A 19,290-nucleotide genomic window follows, 5' to 3' on the forward strand; every position below is an offset into this window, starting at 1 on the left:
GCCGAACAGCAGTGAGTGATTAGCCGAATGCCGCGGCTCGGCTGTTCTGCTCGGTCCCTCAGAGGGAAATTGTTAAAAAAGTAAATAGAAAACGATTGTGCGGAGTTAGCAATGACAGCTAGCTCCGCCCAATAGTTTTCTATTGGCCGGCGGTTCTGCTGCCGTCAGAAAATAATAAGGAAAAAAACCTCTCCCGGGTGCTCTGGGAGTCTCCCGCTCCCGGCCGCCCAGGAGAGGAACACTGCTTTTTAAACGGGTTTCTATCCTGGACAGCCGGGAGCGGGAGACTCCCGGAGCGCCCGGGAGAGTTTGCTGTCTGGAGATCAGTGTCCCTGGTTAGCTGGTAACCAGGGACGCTGATCTCACTGCAAGTGGCCGGAGCCAGCCGTAAGATCACGGCTGGCTCCTCCCAGCTGTCAGAAGCAGGCTGTCGGCCGGCCAATGGCCAGCCGCTCGGCCAAATTTGGCTTTCAGCGCGGCTCAGCCGAGGCATATGCGTTTGGCTCGACTGAGCCGCTCGGCTAAGTTCGGGATCTGTACGAGCTATTGTGAATAGCCCGTACAGCAGCCCTTCGGTTCTACTGAACCGAAGGGGTCCTGGGGCCGAAGCTAGCCGAAGGATCAGCCGAAGCTGCGGCTAGATCCTTCGGCTGCTCCATGAATAGACCCCTAAGTGTCATTCCAGTTTTAGGGCCCACTCGTGTTAACACATGTTGGGTTAAGGCAGCCTATTCATTTAAATGGGCTGCTTAATGCACCAAAACACATCAAATAGGTTAATGTATCATTTCTGACAGCACTGCACCATGCACAATGCATGTTAAAACTGTCGGCAAGGTGTATTGGGGTGCCGTTCAGAATGAATGGCAGCAAAGCATGCATACTAGGAAAGAGCACATACTCCATGCATGTACCACTGTTGTAGATATTCGTTAGTGCTGATAGGTTTTTGGCAAATGTAATCTAACACTTTAGCAATCCATTGCAGTGAGTTTACATGCCCTATGTTGTGTGTTAATGTGCATAATGGGTTTAGGCAGTCCATTCATCATGACTGGGCTATTAATGCACCATAATGGATATCATAAACATATGCATGACCCTTTTATTAGCAATGCAGGGCACTGCAAGCGCCTGGTATGTGCATTGTGGCACACTGAAGTGTTCTGTGCAACAAATTGGGGAACCATTCACAATGAATGGCACCGCAACGCACTAAACATACGGTATGTAAGCCCTCAGGGGCAGGGCCCTCCTTACTATCTAGTCTTGAATTGTATTGTGATTGTAATGTCTGCCCTATATTGTAAAGCGCTGCGCAAACTGTTGGCGCTATATAAATCCTGTATAATAATAATAATATGTCCCTGCTCCCGCACCCCCCTGGGATATCTACATTACATATCCCCGAAGGCTGCAGGAGTTGGGAAACAGAGCGGCCAATGAGCAGACCCAGAGACAAGTCATTGGTGGCTGGCTGTCTAAATGGATGATGATGGCACAGGAGCTGACCTGAATGCAGCTGGACAGATTATGTTTGTTTAAGAAAACCCAGAGTGACAGGTAAGAGGGCATAGAAAAAGAAAGAACAGGGGGAAAGGGGGACTAAAAATTCCTAAAAAACCCTTGTCATGGTATTTTAATAAAATACTTACAGGGTTTTACACAAAAGGGTGAAGGGTTTGGAGAAGACAGGAGAAGTGAACAATCTAGGCCAAAATAGCCGATTTGGAAACATTCTCCAAATCAGATCACTTTCCAGTTCAGCTATGTCATCCTAGATTGTTCACCTTCCCTGCCTTCTCCAAACGTTTCACCTTGTGTGAATAACCCTGTAGGTTTCACATTTTATCAACTTGCAACTTCTTTGCAGTCATCTGCTGTCAACATGCATTCAGACCAGGAACTTCTATATGTCATTTATCAGAGGAAGTCTACTGTAAGTGACAACAGAGGACCATACCTGCGTTTTTACTCTCCATTGGAAGTTCATGTGACAAGGTGACAATGCAGGAGAACAACTGGAAGACGAACACAGGCTTTTTCTTCATATCAGAACTGCTTCTCTTCCCATACTAGTCAATGGGAATTCAAAAGCAACTCAGAGCAGGTCGATGCCGCTTAGGAAGTCAGAAAGGAGTTTAAAAGCAAGCCAGAAGGTCAAATGTAGGCCCGAAGGAGGTCAAATGCATGCCAGAAGACGGTCAATTGCAGGCCAGCAGAAGGTCAAATGCAGACCAAAGGATGGTCAAATGCAGGTCAAAATGTATGTGTTAATGAGCACTGACTGAGCTCACATGCATGTAGGCTCCTTTCACGCAGGCTGATCAGGAGGGGATCTGTGCACGGCTGCCCATAGACTAACATTGGACATCTGATCAGGTCCGCTTGAAAAACTGACAGGCAGACCCAATCAAACCGCCCTTGTAAAAGGAGCCTTAGGGTGCCCATACACTGCACGATTCGCGTACGAGAATCGCGGGAAATCCCGCGATCGTACGAGAATCGTGCAGTGTATGGAAGGCGTGCAACCGTTTCTACTGTACGGTAGCACGTCTTCCGTCGAACCAGCAGGCTAGAAAACCCGCCGGGAAGTTCTCGGCGAGTTAGTGGCCTGCTGGTTCGACAACTGCCGAACGGGCCGGTGTGCGCACGCGCACACAGCCCGTTTGCAGTCATCTTAAGCCCGCCCCTCATTGCAGTCATCGTAAGCCCGCCCCTCAGGGGCGCGGGCTTGCGATGATCGAGAGTACCATCTGCCTGTCCAAGATGGGCAGATCGTACGTTTTTTTAATCACTTTACAACCATCGCAAGACTAAGGTCTTGCGATGGTTGTACAGTGTATGGCCACCTTAAGGAGCAGTTTTTCACTCATTATTGCATGTGAAAAACATGTGTCCTGCTTGGCATGTTTGGGGTGCTGTTAACATTGAATGGCAACCTAAGAGTGATGCGCATTTTATGAAGGTACGCAAACTCAAAAGATTTTGCCTTCGTTCACGTGCTTCTCAAGTGTGAATGGGGGTTTAAATCGATCTCAAATGCAAGAGGAAAGGACATGAAAGCAAGCTGCAACTGCCCATCGGCACAAATTTGAAGCCCCCATAACATGATGTGCCTGACGAAAGACCTTAATGGCAGGATCACCAGGTACTATTTAACGAAAGCTGAAGATTTCAACAGACTAAAAACGCTTTTGAAATGACAATAACGTGTAAAAACGTTTGTGATTTTAGTACAAGTCAAAAAGACCCAAATGGAGACGCAGACATCAATAAAAAGTTAACAGAGGCTCTAACCCTTCCTTCACAATATCTAAAGAAAAAATGGCTGCAGTTTAAAGGCTAAATGTAATGTTGTATTCATGGTTCATGTTACACCCATATTTAGGTTATGCCTTTAAGAGAAAGATAATGTACCTAACAGGCTTTAAGCGCAGTCAAGGGTTGCATGCTCAAATTTGCCCACTGCTGATCTACAGGAATGTACACTCAGACACGGGTGTCCTGTGCCACGCAAGTCACACTCATGGTAAATACCGCTTCCATTTATCTTGTGTAACTATGTGTACGCAATGTACCAAGGGTATATAAATCAGGGATAGTACTGTCAGTGCATCTGGGAGAGCATGACATGTGTTTACTTCTGGAAAGGATGTCCAAAGGAGAGACTGTAAGCTGAGCAAGGCAAGGAGGAGGAGAATCTCCTGCAGAACTGGAATTCATATATACAAGCTTATGATTGAAGATCCAGTCTACAGATGCAGAAACTACACACCACATCAATTCAGGGTTTACATATTGACATTACTAGAACCAGGGGCGTAACTAGAAATCACAGGGCCTCATAGCAACATTCTTTATGCCCCCCCCCCTTCACCGCAAAAAATGCTACTGAACAACAGATTGCTACAGTCATGTGGCACAGTGCCAGAGATACAGCATATATTATTATTTATGATATGATTACATACAGTTAGAAAGCAATCACTATTTCTGGACGCATTGATCGAGCATCCAGGGATAGTGATTGATTCCTAACTACATGTAATCATATCTCATGCCATTACTTGTGGTGTGCAGGCATTTATATGCAGTGGCTGTCACCTGATCATTAACTTGAACGGGTCACTCCAGATTAGGGATGCCTGCTGCAACCACAACCACACACACAAAAAACAAACACCCCCCTTGTCCCGCCCCCTCAGATAAAATAAAAAAGCCCCCTCACCTGCATAATCCCTGGTGATCCAGTGGTTGATTAGTAAGGTCTGGTGCCGACCTTACTAATCCTTCCTTTTGGCCGGAGTCCAGAGCTGTCAGAGCTCCAGCCAAAAGGAGCGAGTGATTGCTGGCACTGACAGGAGCAGCTATGCGGTCTGCATTTGACAGAGATGTAGACCGTGTAGCTGCGGGCTGGATGGTATCGGTTCGCTGGCCTGAATTGCCTTGCGGGTCGGTATTTTGAGACCCCTGCACTAGAGGCTGAGACTAGATAGACTCAGCCTTCCTTCCTGCTGCTGACTGGGGCCCCCCTCTGCCATATGAGCCATATGAGCTATGTGGGCCACTACCGCGGTAGTTCCGCCACTGACTAGGACGCAAAGCTCTCCGGAATTTGTTGCATTCAACGGAGCCTGTTTTGGGCCTCATACTTATGGAAGTCAAATCAGAACCGTTTGTGTCCTTTCCTATAGCTGGACATACACAATCTGGTCAGAACATTTGACTATGCCATCGGAGGCTTGGCAAATGTCATTTGAAAGTTCTTTTGATTTTAACCCCTGATTTCAGAATGAATGGAGTTTATCAAATGAAAACCACTTTCAATTTTTTGCGTTACTGCGGTCGAAAATGAACGTCGATTTGACCCCCACTAACTATTAGAAAATGACGTTTTTCAAAAGAAATTCAACTGCTGCAAGTCAGCATAATACCTGCACAGTGCCCGGAACATGAAGTGTGTGTTGTGCTGAATACACATAAGTGCTTAGCGTCCATTCACACAAGCCCATCTGCTAAACAATGAGTTTTAGTGGGAAGGCTAGTGCATTGTGGACTGTTTACATTTTTTTTTTTTACTTTATGTGGACTGTACAATGTGTACATTCAGGTTCCCACACAGCAGTGGCATCCAGTGTGCTGCTATAAAATGCAGCATGTTTGCATTTTATCACTGAGCACCGCCCATCACACCCACATTGTGGTATGAATGTGACACTTCGAAAGTAGTTGTTTTCTAAGTGTCCTTGCAGTAACCTGCTTTGATCCAGTGCGGTAAAATGCAGGTCACCGCAGTATGTGTGAAGTGCCCTGAAAGATGCAGTTGCTTTACTGCATGCTGTATTTTTTCACAGCGCACTGTGCACAGCGTCACCTCACAGGTCAGGAAGACTCAACACAGTACCCTGAGCAGCTTTGTGGAGACCTGAATAGATTATACACTTTGTACACTCCAAAAACAAAATTAAAAAAAGCACACAGTGTGCGGTCCATTATACCACGCCCCCCCCATACCAGACCTCATTCAGTACACTAGCGTCTAAAGTGGAACTAAACTCATTTAAAACTTAAAACTACAGTACATTCAGTACCCTAACTATTAACAAAAATGTATCTGATTTGTGTATTACTCGGCTGTAGATCCTCAAATCATCTCTGAATTGGCGCTGAAACTTTCGTTCCTTCTGGAGGGGGGCTACTTTTGTTCCCCATGGTCCTTGTGAGGTGTAAAAGTAGCCACTGCACTAAGCTCACTCCCGTGATGGACTACAATCTCATGTTTAGATTACTGATTTGTATTGAGATTGTAGTCTATCTCTGGAGCAAGCGTGGAGTGCTGACTACTTTACAACACACACAGGGACCATGGGGAAGAAAAGTAGCCACCCTCCAGAAGGAAGGACAGTGTCAGCGCCAATTCAGAGATGATTTGAGGATCTACAGCCGAGTGATACACAAATAAGATATATTTTTTGTAATAGTTGGGGTACAGGAATAATTTTTTTTACATTTAGCTCCGGAGTTTAGTGTCACTTTAAATGTGTGGACTAGTGTAATTGGGCCCTTCATTTGTTAAATCACTGTGTATCATAAACAATGGCCTTAAAAAGAAAGATTTTTACAATTTTCCTCCTTTATTGCATCTCAGTGCTTCCGATCTCCTCCAGCCTTCATCAGCCTCTTGTCTACATGCACTTGTTTTACTGTCCATTCACATGACTGCAATTTGTTGCGTGTCTGCCGTGTTGCTACAGTGCACGACAAGAAAATCCTATTATTCTCTATGGTGGCCATTCACACGTATGCAACATGGTGCAGTGCAATTTTTTGGAAAGGTGCAGGCACTTCTTTTGGTGTTACAATGCACATTTTTAGCCCCATAGACTTCAATGTGAGCACAGGAAAAAACACAGGAAAAATGAATGGAACATGTATTTTCATGAGTGTTAGAGCATGAAAACAAACCCCGCCACATAGTAACCGACTTCATATCACCTTCATTTTCCAAAACAAAGACGTATAACGCAAGAAAAACATGCAACAAAACACAGTGTTAACGGAAAGTGTTAGCTGCTGTGCAACAACTTCATGAGAGTGACAACAGTGGGCCATGCCTGTGCAATGTTGGTCAGAATGGCCACTTGTTGTCTCTACCAGGGTCACGTGAGAGAGTGATGACGCAGGAGCGTATGTGAGAGACGGTTGAAAATCATTTGTGAAATAATATTATGTGAGATCTTAGTGGTTCGGTTTAGATCCACTTCCAACACTGCAGTATAACAAAGAAAAGCGCATCAAGACACCTTCATCAAAATTTTTTCATGCCATCTTAGGGCTCTTGTATGCGGACATAATACATTACGCCGGATCTTGCTGGCAGAAAAAATGCTCTGTAAAGTGCTTGCGTTTACACGCGGATAGACGCATAAACGTCCATATGCATGCACTGAATGTGAGTAAAATTCTTCTAGCGCCCTGAATTTTTGGGATCTGTATGCAGCGCTGCATTAGCTATGTGCGCTGGCCCAAAGAAAACAATGCATCTGACTTTCCGTGCTCTAAAAAAAAAAACCCGCCGGGGTGCCTTTAAGAAACAACTCCAGGGGAGAAAAAAATCATAGCCCTTGCAGTGGGTATACCCCTGCCCTGCAAGGGTTAAGTGCTTGTTTTTGTCTAGATGTAAAAAAAAAAAATGATACCTGATCCTCAGAACCGGACGGCTGTCACTGCGCTCCCTCCAGCTCCTCCGCTGCAGTGATGGTATGTCCCTTGGCATCCTCACGTTGTCCAAGAGAGGGGAATTTATCAAAACTGGAGCAGGTGACCAATCTCCTTCTCTCTTTCATTCTTAAATCATAGCTGAACAAACTTACAGTGAGAAGCTGATTGGTTGCCCTGGGCAACTGCTCCAGATTCTATCTGCTCCAGTTTTGATAAATTCCCCTGTGTATAGAACGTGATGATTTACGGGACCTCAGGCTGCTGCAGAGGAGGGCGACGGAGGCTCCGGGGACCGGTCCAAGAGAAAGCTGGCTGCGAAGTTCGAGTGAGTATAACCTTATAACCTAGATAAAAATAAGCATTTAACCCTTGCAGGCCAGAGGTCGCCCCACTGGAAAGGTTACAACATTTTTTTTCTGCAGAGTTCTTCTTCAAGAAATAACCTAACACTGCAATGCCGGAACGCAAAGATGTGAACATGGCATAAATGATACTCCAGCACACCTAGGCATCACATCTGCGTTGCATCACACCATAACGCATGATAAATTACAATGCATTGCGGCGTGATGCGCTTTTTAAAAAAAGGGTTGTGCACTTGTTTAGTGTGATTTAAATGAAGTAGGAAGCCTATTCAAATTAATGATCTGCCCTACCGCAACGCAGTAAAATCGCACTGCAACGCATGTGATGTCACCTTGCACAGGTGTACAGACCCCCCACACACAAATACCCCTCATCCCCCTGCTTTTGTAATGTGGAGGTGGAAATGTGTCTCTCCCAAAGTCCAGGTAGTACTGTGAGGAGGAGACCTCTGCTCCCATATACAAGAGTTGACATGTAGGTGACACTTCCTCGTACGCACCTCACTCACGCCCGGCTTCGGGTATAAGTACCTACCCGTCAATCATTCTCATGGACGAACCTGACAGAACACCACACAGCCCACATTTCACCCCACCGGACCTACCTTCTCTGCCCAGAGTCCGGGGCACCAGCAGGGCACAGAGTGCCCAAATCCACGGCTTCAGGCCCATCCCGTCAGTGCCCCTCGTGTACCATACTCGGCTGCCTCCCTTCTCTCCAGCCTGCCGGGTCTTCGCCCTTATTTGTGTCCGCGGAAAAGTTGGAGCAACTTCACGAGCTGGCCCGCTTCATTCCTCCACAGCACTTCCTGCAGGGAGGGGAGGAGAGGCGAGGCCAGCCGAGAGAAGATCCATGCCCTACATAGGAGTGGCACTCCGAGCTCCTCACACATCACAGAGGACACTGTATAGTACACAGGCTAGATTTACACTGCCACAATAAAGTGTTTAGGAACCTTCTACGATAATGTCATTGTTCATGGGGTCAAATCGACGTTCAAATTTGACTGTAGTGACAGAAAAAAATCCAAGGAGCAGTCCCTTTGTAATAAAATTTTACTTACCTGACTGGCTCCAAGCACTCAGCCTCTTCCCCCCTATATGCTCGGTGGTCGGAGACCCACTAACACCATTTCGTCTCATGTTGGGTCCATAGCCGAGGAGAAGAACAGCATGGAAATATTTGTCTCGAATTAACAAAATTCTAAAGCTGGCCGTACACTGAGTACTTCAGCTGGTTCAAAATTCGCTCAGAGGGGGGCCATGTTGGCAGCCTTTCCGTCCGGTGTTCTATCGAAATGTCCAACTCATCGAAATCGACAATTATGTCACTTCCAGTGACTTGCCAGCAGGAGATTTTAACAAGTTGGCGTTAGTGCGCATGTGCGCACCTGACTGTGACCATAGACGCGCATGTACACTCACAGGTGTTGGAGAACTCAACAAGTGAGTTGTTAATGCTGTGCGTGCATGCACCATGCTGTGGTATAGAAATCCTCCTGGATAGTGTTATGCTGCCGGGTGCGCGCACATGCACACTAACGCCAACTCGTCCCAATCTTCTGCTACCAAGTTACCTGAAGTGACGGAATACGAGATTTCAATGTTTATCAGAGACTTCGATAGAACCCTGGCACAGTGGCATCACAAGGGGGGTGCGGCTCAGAGCCTGATGAAGGGCACCCGGCGTGGCCCTAAAGCGCTTGATTTTCAGAGTGACACATCATTAAACGGATTTGCACTGACCCACATGTTTTTGTCGTGCCTGGTGTGCTGGTGAAATCTACATCTAAAGTTGTTCTATGTGCGCCGTTATCCTCTGTCATTTCGAGCACCCATTTAACCTCTTTGGGATTTCCGGTAAGGAGTGCTACAGGACTTGTGACGTTTGTAGGAGAGAGGAGGGGAGCCGGCGGCATACATCATTCCCACTGGGTGAATGTCCCCTCCTCTCTCTGCCGTCCATCACCAAGATGGCCACCAGCGGGAGTCAATTAGATCATCGTGCACGCGTGTGATGCCGTCACGGCGGGGTGACACCCGGCCTCGGGACGCCACTGCCCTGGCATCCTTTGATCAGAAAATCAAAGGAGGCGGTCAGAAAATTTTCAGGCAACAGTGACGCCAGCCGCTCAGCAGTCATCACTATTCGGGCATTCTGGCACATCCGTCACCGTCAATGCCCGGCAAGAGATCCATTCATCCACATTATTTCGCATTGATGGAAGAATCTGTTATGTGTTTTTTGCTCAGCCTATCGTTTTAACAACAACAAAAAATATAACAGTGGATTAGATGGAAACTCCATCTAATCCAGGGGTGGGCAACTGCGGCTCTCCAGCTGTTGTGGAACTACAAGTCCCATGAGGCATTGCAAGACTGACAGTTACAAGCATGACTCCCAGTTGCAGAAACTTGTTGGGAATTGTAGTTAAAGCACAGCTGGAGGGCTGGAGATCTAATCTAGAATGGAATGTGAACTGAACGGAAATTCGTACGAAGTTCATAATCGGCTACAATGGCATTATCAAATGTTCTGACGTAATTTTTCATATAAAGGTTCATACTAAAATGTACCAGTGTACGGCCAGCTTAGTGGTATCTTTCTCTGTTCAATGATACATGTAAAAAGAATGCCCTCCCTGTGTGGCTCTCCTATTTCAAACATTTGAAATAGAGAGATCTCTGGGAGACTCACACACTTACACTTGCAAAGCCGGTGCTTAACTGCAAGGGTTATGTGCTGGTTTTGTCTAGGGAGCTCGAATAAAGCAGATTTACTTACCTGATCCTTGGTGCTGCCCCCAGGCTGCTAGCCCGGACCCCACAGTCCCTTCTCACCTGGGTTCCTCCAGTCTAAGGACCGCTGACGTCATCACATTTTATGAATGTCCATTGCAGTGATGTCATCTTGTCTTATGCAGGTCCATTGACCAGCATTAGACATGAGGACAACAATGGATGTTCCTCAACCAATGCAGAGGGAGAGAGAGGTTAGTGCCAACTGCGGCTGGATAGAAGATCAGGTGAGTAAAACCTATGACCACACTATAAATAAAACAGCACTTAACTCTTGCAGTGGGAGGGTTAGCAACCCTATAGGAGTAAGTTTGTGATTTTCCCAGAGTTCTTCTTTAGTCACTAGAGGGAGCTCTCAGTGGCTTAGTACGATCGATCTACAAATCTCTATTCATTACATTAACCATCTTACTACCACCATATAGATTTTAAAAAAAACAGAGTAGGAGGCACCATCTTGCACTTACTGATGCTGACCATACACTGGTACAATTGTTTGTCCCCATTCACACGCATGAGGGCTTACAGATGATTTTGAGCTTTTTCTGCACACAAGATGGCATTTTTCAGGCTCATATACAGTATATACACAGGTAGAAATAGCTATTGTCATAAAGTGTAAAATACGCCTATATTCCCAAGGCCCAGCAGCTCCAGTTGCTGCGCTTTTCTTCCCATGCACATGCGCGCACATAAGTTCCTAAATATGAAACTTTCACGTTTGGGCACTTACCCCCATGCGCATGTAATCTCTGGTACTGGCATTTACGGGAGTACTACATTTTCTGTTCATACATTGCTATGAACAGAAAAACGCAGCAGCTTGGGCTAGCGGGTGCCACTATACGGGCATATTTTATACTGCATGCCACTATGCGTGCATTTGTGCCTGTGCGGATGAGCCCTTCATGCATTTTCAAGTTTCAGGTGTTTCTGTTTTGGCCAATAAAAAGCAGTGTCATCTGTGCCATCATGACGTCATTCTTGTATCTGCTTCCGGGTTTTCCCATGTGGTGTCCTATGCTATCAATGCTCCCAATTCATTACATTTTCACACCCAGGATCTTCCCAGGCCCTTTACCACTTGCCATGGTTTTTTATCATTGGCATCGCACGGGTCATAGAGGTTCTTGTGGGCCCTCATCAGGTGGTTGATCAAAATTAAGGCCTACCTCTAATTTAGAAAAAACAACAACTTGCCCTTGCAGTGGGGCTACCCCCACACTGCAAGGGTTAACTGCTCATTGACCTATAGGACCTATGTAAAGAACTTTTTTTACCTGATCCCTGCTCCTCAAATTCTGGCGCTCGTATCCTCTTTCACCCTATGCTCTGGCGGTCTGAGGCCCGCTAATGTTACTGCATCTAATGCAGGGTCCAAAGCCCTGCATTACATGTGAGGACGCCATGGGACAGTCCACAAGTCGGAGTGGAGGGGACTGAGGTGAGCACCACCTGCCAGGGATCATGTACGTAAAATCACTTTAAACCATAACCCTAGCCAAAAGTGAGCAGTTAGTCCTTCCAGTTCCGGGCTAGCCCCACTGCAAGGGGAGATGTTTTTTTCTTTTTACTGAGAGACAGGCTAGATCTAGAGCTTGGTATGAATTATGCTGGCCATAAATGTAGTGATTGTATCATTCATTGAAATAATCATCTCCATAATTTGGTGGAATCAGCAGTTGTCTATACTGTAGTTTCTCCCAGCATGCATTTGAGGACACAATCAGTCAGTCCTCTATAGATGGGCATAGTTGTTCCCTCAAGGAGGTTGAACACTAGGCAAAGCAAAGGACACAGCCCCATCTAGTGGTCATACCCCAGTATTTACTGGCAAACTGTTTGGTTTACATGCCATACACTGAGTGAATTACAGCCAGTTCTTGATGAGCCAGCCAAAATTTGCTCCCTGGGTAGCCCTAGCAGCAAATTCCGCAAATTCTCAGGTGCAGACTGCACCCAATCAGCTGCACTCAGTGTTCGGGTATTCTGACAGCGGTGGGCGTCAGCTGTCAGTGCAGGGGTAGATTTTTTTTTAAAAATCCCTGCCAGGGTAGCTTTAAGAAGGTTATCTTCCGTTACTTCAGTTTTCTCACTGGTTGCTATTTCTGAGCACGCAGGGCTATAATCACTAGATAGAGCTGTGCCTAGTGTCCTTTTACTGAACTACTGGAGAAAAAGATATTATGGGATGTACACAAATCATTTTTTTTCACTCAAACTTTTATTATATTTCTGAGGGATTTTGCATTAATTATTAATCATATCCACTACCATTTTAATCACTTTTGACTGATTTTTCAGCATCAATTAAAGACAGAAGCAGTCAGATGGGGCAAAGTTGGAAAATGTAAATGGTTTTTAAGCAGATCTTGCAGTGTAGGAAGCAGTAAATCACAACGGGATTTTCTTTCTAGCACAATGTTTCTATTCTGTGATAATAATAGCTTATTATAACAACAACTAGGGGTCAGCAACCTTAAGCACTCAAAGAGCCATTTGGACCCGTTTCCCACAGAAAAGAAAACACCGGGAGCCACAAAACCCCTTTGACATCTAAAATGAAGATAACACTGCATATATAGTTTTTTACCTTAATGCTATGTATAGCATGAATATAGGTATATGTGGGCTTAGTAACGCACTGGACTCTGGGCTTAGCAACGCACTGGACTCTGGGCTTACCTGAGACCCTGCAGAGCCCACCTGAGAGTGACCATGCAGAGCACACCACAGATCTTGCACAGCCCATCTGAGACTCTCTATGGTGGGCTCTGCAGAGCCTCAGGTGGGCTGGTCGCCAGGAACCAACAGCTGTTCCAGGGCAGATCAGTTCCCCTGCACATACGATTTGCTATGCCGATCTGCCCTGGAACAGCTGATTAACCACTTTTTCACTTATCACAATTGAATTTAGCAAAAGTAGACTTGTTTCCTATTCATTGTTACCTAGCGCAAAATAATAGCTTATTGATTGGCCACCACCATTTATTTTAACATATTTATGAAAGATACAAGTCTTTCACTGAAGCAATCATTATATCAAAAATTGTATTGTTATGTGAATGGCCAGCATTAGAACAGTCTTCCTTAACCTTTTTTAGGTAGTTACCCTTTTATAAATAGGTTTTCCGTCTGATGTGTGTACCAGTATGTAATACTACATACTTACACATCCTGACATTATTTTGTTCAGCAGTGGAATCTTTGCCAAACAAAATTTGGCACATTACTGTCATTAAAATGAGTCTGTCATCCACACTGCACATTACTATGTTTTGTTGCTGTAGAGCAGCGGTCTCATAGTAGCAGCCCGAAACGGTACTATGTGGCTCGCAGCCAGGTGACAAGTCAGCTACGCGGTCATGTCTGACTTGCGGGAGCAGCTACACGGTCTGCATCTCTATTGGATGCAGAGCTACCCCTACCGGCACTGAGATTCTTTCGGCCGGAGCTCAGGTCTGAGTTCCGGCCGAAACAAAGGATGGATTAGTGAGGTCTGCAGCAGACCTCACTAATCACCCACTAGAGCACCAGGGATCGACCTGCCTTCTCACAGCCTCCTTCCTGCCAAAATGTAAGCAGGGGAGGGGACTCTGTATTTTACTTTTATTATGTGCGCTGGGGGGGTATTTATTATTTTATATGTGGGGGGTATTTTTTTTATGTGTATGGGGGTAGTATTTATTTTTATATGTGCAAGGTTAGCTTTTTTTTAATGTGCAGGGGTAGGTTTCTTTTATGTGTAAGGGGGGGTGTTGTTTTATATGTGATGGGGTAGGTATTTTTTATGTGTACCGGGGTACGGGGAGGGGTGTATTATTTTATATGTGAAGGGGTAGGTTTTTTTTATGTGTACGAGGGGGGGAGTGTGTTATTTTATATGTGCAGGGGTAGGTTTTTTTTTATGTGTATGGGGGAATGTATTAGGCTCCATTCACAGCTGTATCTTTAGGTCCTGCAGCAGGAATCCCTAATCTGGCGTTTTAAAGTGGCAGTTGTCCCCTATTCAAGTTAATGATCAGGTGACAGCAGTTGCATGTAAACGCCTGCCCACCGCATGCAATTTTATGTGATATGATTAAATTTAGTTATTAATCAGTCACTCTCCCTGGATGCATCGATTGTGCAACCAGGGAGAGTGTTTTCTAACCGCATGTAAAAATATCACATACAATTACATGCGTTATGCAGGCGTTTACATGCAGAGGCTGTCACCTGATCATTGACTTCAATGGGTGACAGCTGCACTTGTAAACACCAGATTAGGCATTCCTGCTGCAGGAAAACCCAAGTTCCTGACGCAGAAATCCCTAATTACACCTAAACTTACAGATATGAATAGGACCTTATTGTGTGTGTATTGGAGTCGGTAATACCATACCGAATATAATTACATTTTATTTTGATGTACAAAATTTGGCAAGCCAGCCCCCATGGGAGAGAAAAAACTGTCAAGTGGCCCCTGAGTCAAATGAGTTTGAGACCCCCTGCTGTAGAGCTTTGTGATACACATGATCCAGCCACAGTGTGAAGGATGTAGGGCCCCAGACTGAAGGAAGAGGAAATGTCGGCGGTTACCAGGGCTTCCTCCTGTCTCGGACCCCCTAGTGGTGGAATGCTAGGGCCCAGTCGCAGCGGCAACTATGTGACCCTGGTAGTTCTGCCACTGTATTGGGGACTCCAAATCCCACAATACATAATACAGCAATGCAGAATACCACCAGCTATAAAGCACTATAAATCCCAGCAATACATTATAAAGCAATGAAGAATACCACTAACTATAGAGGACTACAAATCCCAGCAATACATTATGCAGCAATGCAGAATACCACTACCTATAGAGGACTACAAATCCCAGCAATACATTATGCAGCAATGCAGGACAGTATATGAATTGGACTCCGGACTTAGTAATGCACTGGACTCAGGACTTAGTAATGCACTGGACTCAGGACTTAGTAACCCTCTGGACTTAGTAACGCACTGGACTTTGGACTTAGTAGCGCACTGGACTCTGGACTTAGTAACGCACTGCACTCTGGACTTAGTATTGCAATGGACTCAGGACTTAGTAACGCACTGGACTCTGGACTTAGTATTGCAATGGACTCAGGACTTAGTAACGCACTGGAGTTTGGACTTAGTAACACACTAGACACAGGACCCACCTGTCACAGGACCCACCTTTGCACTTGTCTGCAGTTAAAATCGCCTGAGTGCAGCTTCCCAAAGGTGTTGAGTTTGAGATCTTAAAAAATGGCTAAACCAGCTACAGTATAACATTTCCTGTTCATTCGCAATCAGCAAAGTTCATGCTCCCTGCTAATTAAAAAAAAGTGACTCAGCAGGGGGTATGTTGGACTTCTGCAGAGAGACCTCTACTTCAACACTGAGAGTAAGGATTGTTTTCTGTAGTATGTTGGCAGGGGACAATCTTTTCTATAGAGGCTGTGAACTTTAACCCCTTCACCACCACGGACGTGCCTAGTACATCGGTGGCCACATAGCCTGTAAACAGAAAACTACTGGGAGAAAGCACAAAAGAGAGGGGCGCCTTCCCTAGTGCAGATGAGTTTTACTCAAGTACAGGCAAACAGGTAAAATGGTACTCAGAAAAAGTCCTTAGATAAAAAGCCTTAGGACCAAGAACCAGGATGATGCCAGTGGAAGTTTTGACAAGACAGTTCCTATGTGCCAGTAACCAGCATTGACGCGTTTCCGGGGCAAGCCCCCTTCATCAGAACATACTATGTTCTGACCAGCATGTCGGGTGCCGGTGGGAAGCTAAGGAGGAGAGCGTCGAACATCTGTTCGCCTTTCTCCTCCCCATTCAATGGGACTGGGAATGACGCGTATTGTACCACTTCCGGTCCCTGAGTTGTTATTGCTCGGCTCCTGAAGTTGAGCAATAAGCTATTTAAGTGCAATAGAGGTCTTTTGGACCCGCAGTATCACCTTAAAGAGGACCTGTCACCACCAATATGCTATCACATGGGGGGTGCTTGTAAGTCACCCCATGTGATAGCAAGTAAAAAAAAAACACAGTTTTAAAAAATTACATAATAAATGTAAAAATTATTTTAAAAAATGTTTAAAGTCCCCGACTAGTGAGTGCGCATTCACACAAACACGCACCGGGTGCGCCTGTGTACAAAAACGTTGATCGCGCCACACATGTTGGTATCTCTAAACTGATGACCTGTAGGTGCTTTTAAAGCGTCGTCTATGTACTTTTTGGGGTACTGAATTTTGTCGCCGTTTCATGGACACACACAATTTTTAGCCTGGACATGTTGGGTATGTAGTTACTCGTCTTAACCTCATATTTTATATTTTACAAAACAATGGGTATTTTATTGTGTTTTGGGGACACATAAATTAACTTTTTAACTTTCAACTGCCATCATTTTATTCTACAGGGTGTTGGCTTTCAGAAAATACTGTTGCGCTGGATTGCTTTGGTCTGCCCTACACTGAAAAAAAAAGTAGAGCAGGCTTTACTTTTTTTTTTCAGTGCAACACAATGTAATGGACTGGTGTGAATTGCTAAAGCATGTCAAAAGAAAGCAGAACCAATACCTTATTTAGCATAGGTGTCAACGCACTACGCAAATTCAGTTAGCATACCTGCATTGACTTGCGTTTTTGGCTCCGATCCTGGTGTGAATTAGGGTGCCTTAGACTTTGCACAATTTTGACTTGTTGTACTAGGAATGTATTTAGCTGATTTGAAACTGAATGTTAAATTGGGCTTTATAGTTTCTTTCCATTTTTGCAGCTAAATTGAAATAAGTCCTACTTTATAGTTGTTGTATATTCTCATTAACATATAACTATAAAATAAAGGTTTCTGCTTACCATTTTACTTAGGGATGAACCGATACCATTTTTTCCAGACCGAAGTACAAGTACCAATACTTTTCCTCAAGTACTCGCCAATACCCATTACAGATACCTTTTTTTTAGTGTCAGTGTATGTGGCAGTTTTTCTAAAACAATACAAACAAATGATTTTAGGACAGTGGTGCCAGGGCCCGGTCCCAGCTGCAAACGCTGTGACCCTGTTAGTTCTGCCACTGATTCCAACCTGTAGAGGGATTACAAATCTTAGCAATACATTATACAGCAATTCCCGAATGACAACCAGCTATGGAGGACTACAAATCCCAGCAATGTATTATACATCAATGCAGAATAATATGAAGCTACATACTCTGTGCTGCTCAGGGGTGCCAGCCTGATGTCTGTAGTGGAGGATCTCAGGTGGCTGTGTGGGGTCTCATGAGGGCTCTTTTGGGTCTTAGATGGCTGTGCGTGTTTTCAGGTGGCTATGCGGGGCCTATGGTGGGCTGTGAAGACTCTCAGGTGGCTATGTGGGGTTTATGGCAAGCTGTGCGGCTCTCAGGTGGCCATGTGGGGTCTATAGTGGGCCGTGCGGCTCTCAAGTGGCAATGTGGGGGTCTATAGTGGGCCGTGCAGCTCTTAGGTGGCTATGTGGGATCTATGGTGGGTTGTGGGGGCTCTATTATGGGCTGTGTGGGGTTAATGGTGGCTGTGCAGCTCTGTGCTGGGCTTTGTGGGGTTAATGCTAGGCTGTGTAGGGTCACTGCTGGGCTGTGTGTGGTTACTGTTGGGTGGCGCTGTGCTGGGTGGAGTTACTGCTGAGCTGTGCGGCTCTGTGCTGGGCTGTGTGGAAGTAATGGTGACTGTGTGACTCTTTGCTGGGCTGTGTGGGGTTAATGCTGTGTGCACTGTGTGGCTCTGTGCAGGCTTTTACCGGTTTCCTGGTCAGCTCAGCGATTGCAGGTGGCATGGAAGAGGAGACTTTGTCTGGTGTTCCAGCACTGTAAACATGGGCCGCCGTTCACAGGAAGGCTGCTGGGACATTGCTGGGGACCTCGGCAGACTACCTCCAAAGCCCGGCGCTTCTTTACAGTGCCGACTTCAGTTTAAAAGTTTAAAGGATGGCGAGGGTAATGTTTATGATAATTAACCCTGTCTGCTGACAGATCTAATGATCAGTTGTAAACTAGATTTGGGCACTATCTGTCCTAACAATGGGCTAAAAACCTAGAAGCTTTGTATGGTATTGAGAAAAGTATCCCTAGTCTTTCTATGGGGACTGCCAGAGTCTTCTGGATAACATTGACATCGGCATTCCAAGTAATGAATCAATGGCGTCTGTTTATTGACGCATTAAACATAGCACAATGCATTAAAAAGCAAAGTTTCGGGGTCTCACAAGATCCCCTTCATCAGGCAAAATGAGTAGTAAAACATCTCCCTGCTGAGTTCAAGGCAACCTGATGACGAGACTGATCCCACACCCAAACATGTATGTGCAGCCAATCCCAGGAATGCCTCTGACACCTAGGGGTGTGTGGCTTATGCCCTGCCATGCTCACACCATAGCTTGGGGATCTAGTGAGACCCCGAAACGTTGCTTTTTGATGCATTGTGCTATGTTTCATACGTCAATAAACAGACGTCATTGACTCATTACTTGGAGGGCCGGTGTCTATGTTATCCTTTGATTATAGATGGTTGCCATCCGTCGACTGCCGCAGCACCCGTCTTTTATAAGGAACAGCGGTTTTGAGTGCGATGGGTTCATGGACTGTGCCAGAGTTTTCTGTCACGTTGAAATTGTACAGAGAAGCTTGTAGTCTCTCTACAAACCTGCTAAACAGAGACAACTGAAAGGAAGAATTTGTTTTTATTATTTTTAGGTATGCTTCGTGAATAGGAACACATATTAAACATATAGTAGGGTTTTCTTCAATGCAACTTCAAAAGTGGAAATACACTTTACACAAAGGCTAGACACATTCGTAGGTTCAAATGCAGGACTAATGAATAAATGCAGTACTGGCTGTGAAAAGATGGCCCCTGTTGT

General features: G+C 45.4%; 1 protein-coding gene across 1 annotated transcript in view; it reads right to left on the minus strand.

Annotated features, from left to right (window-relative positions):
* ERBB2 (erb-b2 receptor tyrosine kinase 2) overlaps nucleotides 1-8,428 on the minus strand; it is a 138,358-nt gene extending 129,930 nt beyond the window's left edge. Inside the window, exon 1 of the mRNA XM_018563598.1 lies at nucleotides 8,195-8,428. Within this exon, the coding sequence (XP_018419100.1) occupies nucleotides 8,195-8,261 (67 nt within the window). The 5' untranslated portion in view covers nucleotides 8,262-8,428. The remainder of the gene's footprint in view (nucleotides 1-8,194) is intronic.
* Between the last annotated feature and the right edge of the window lie 10,862 nt (nucleotides 8,429-19,290).

The sequence above is a fragment of the Nanorana parkeri genome, unplaced genomic scaffold (genome assembly GCF_000935625.1).
Source record: "Nanorana parkeri isolate BGI_ZX_2015 unplaced genomic scaffold, ASM93562v1 scaffold679, whole genome shotgun sequence".
Classification (NCBI taxonomy): domain Eukaryota; kingdom Metazoa; phylum Chordata; class Amphibia; order Anura; family Dicroglossidae; genus Nanorana; species Nanorana parkeri.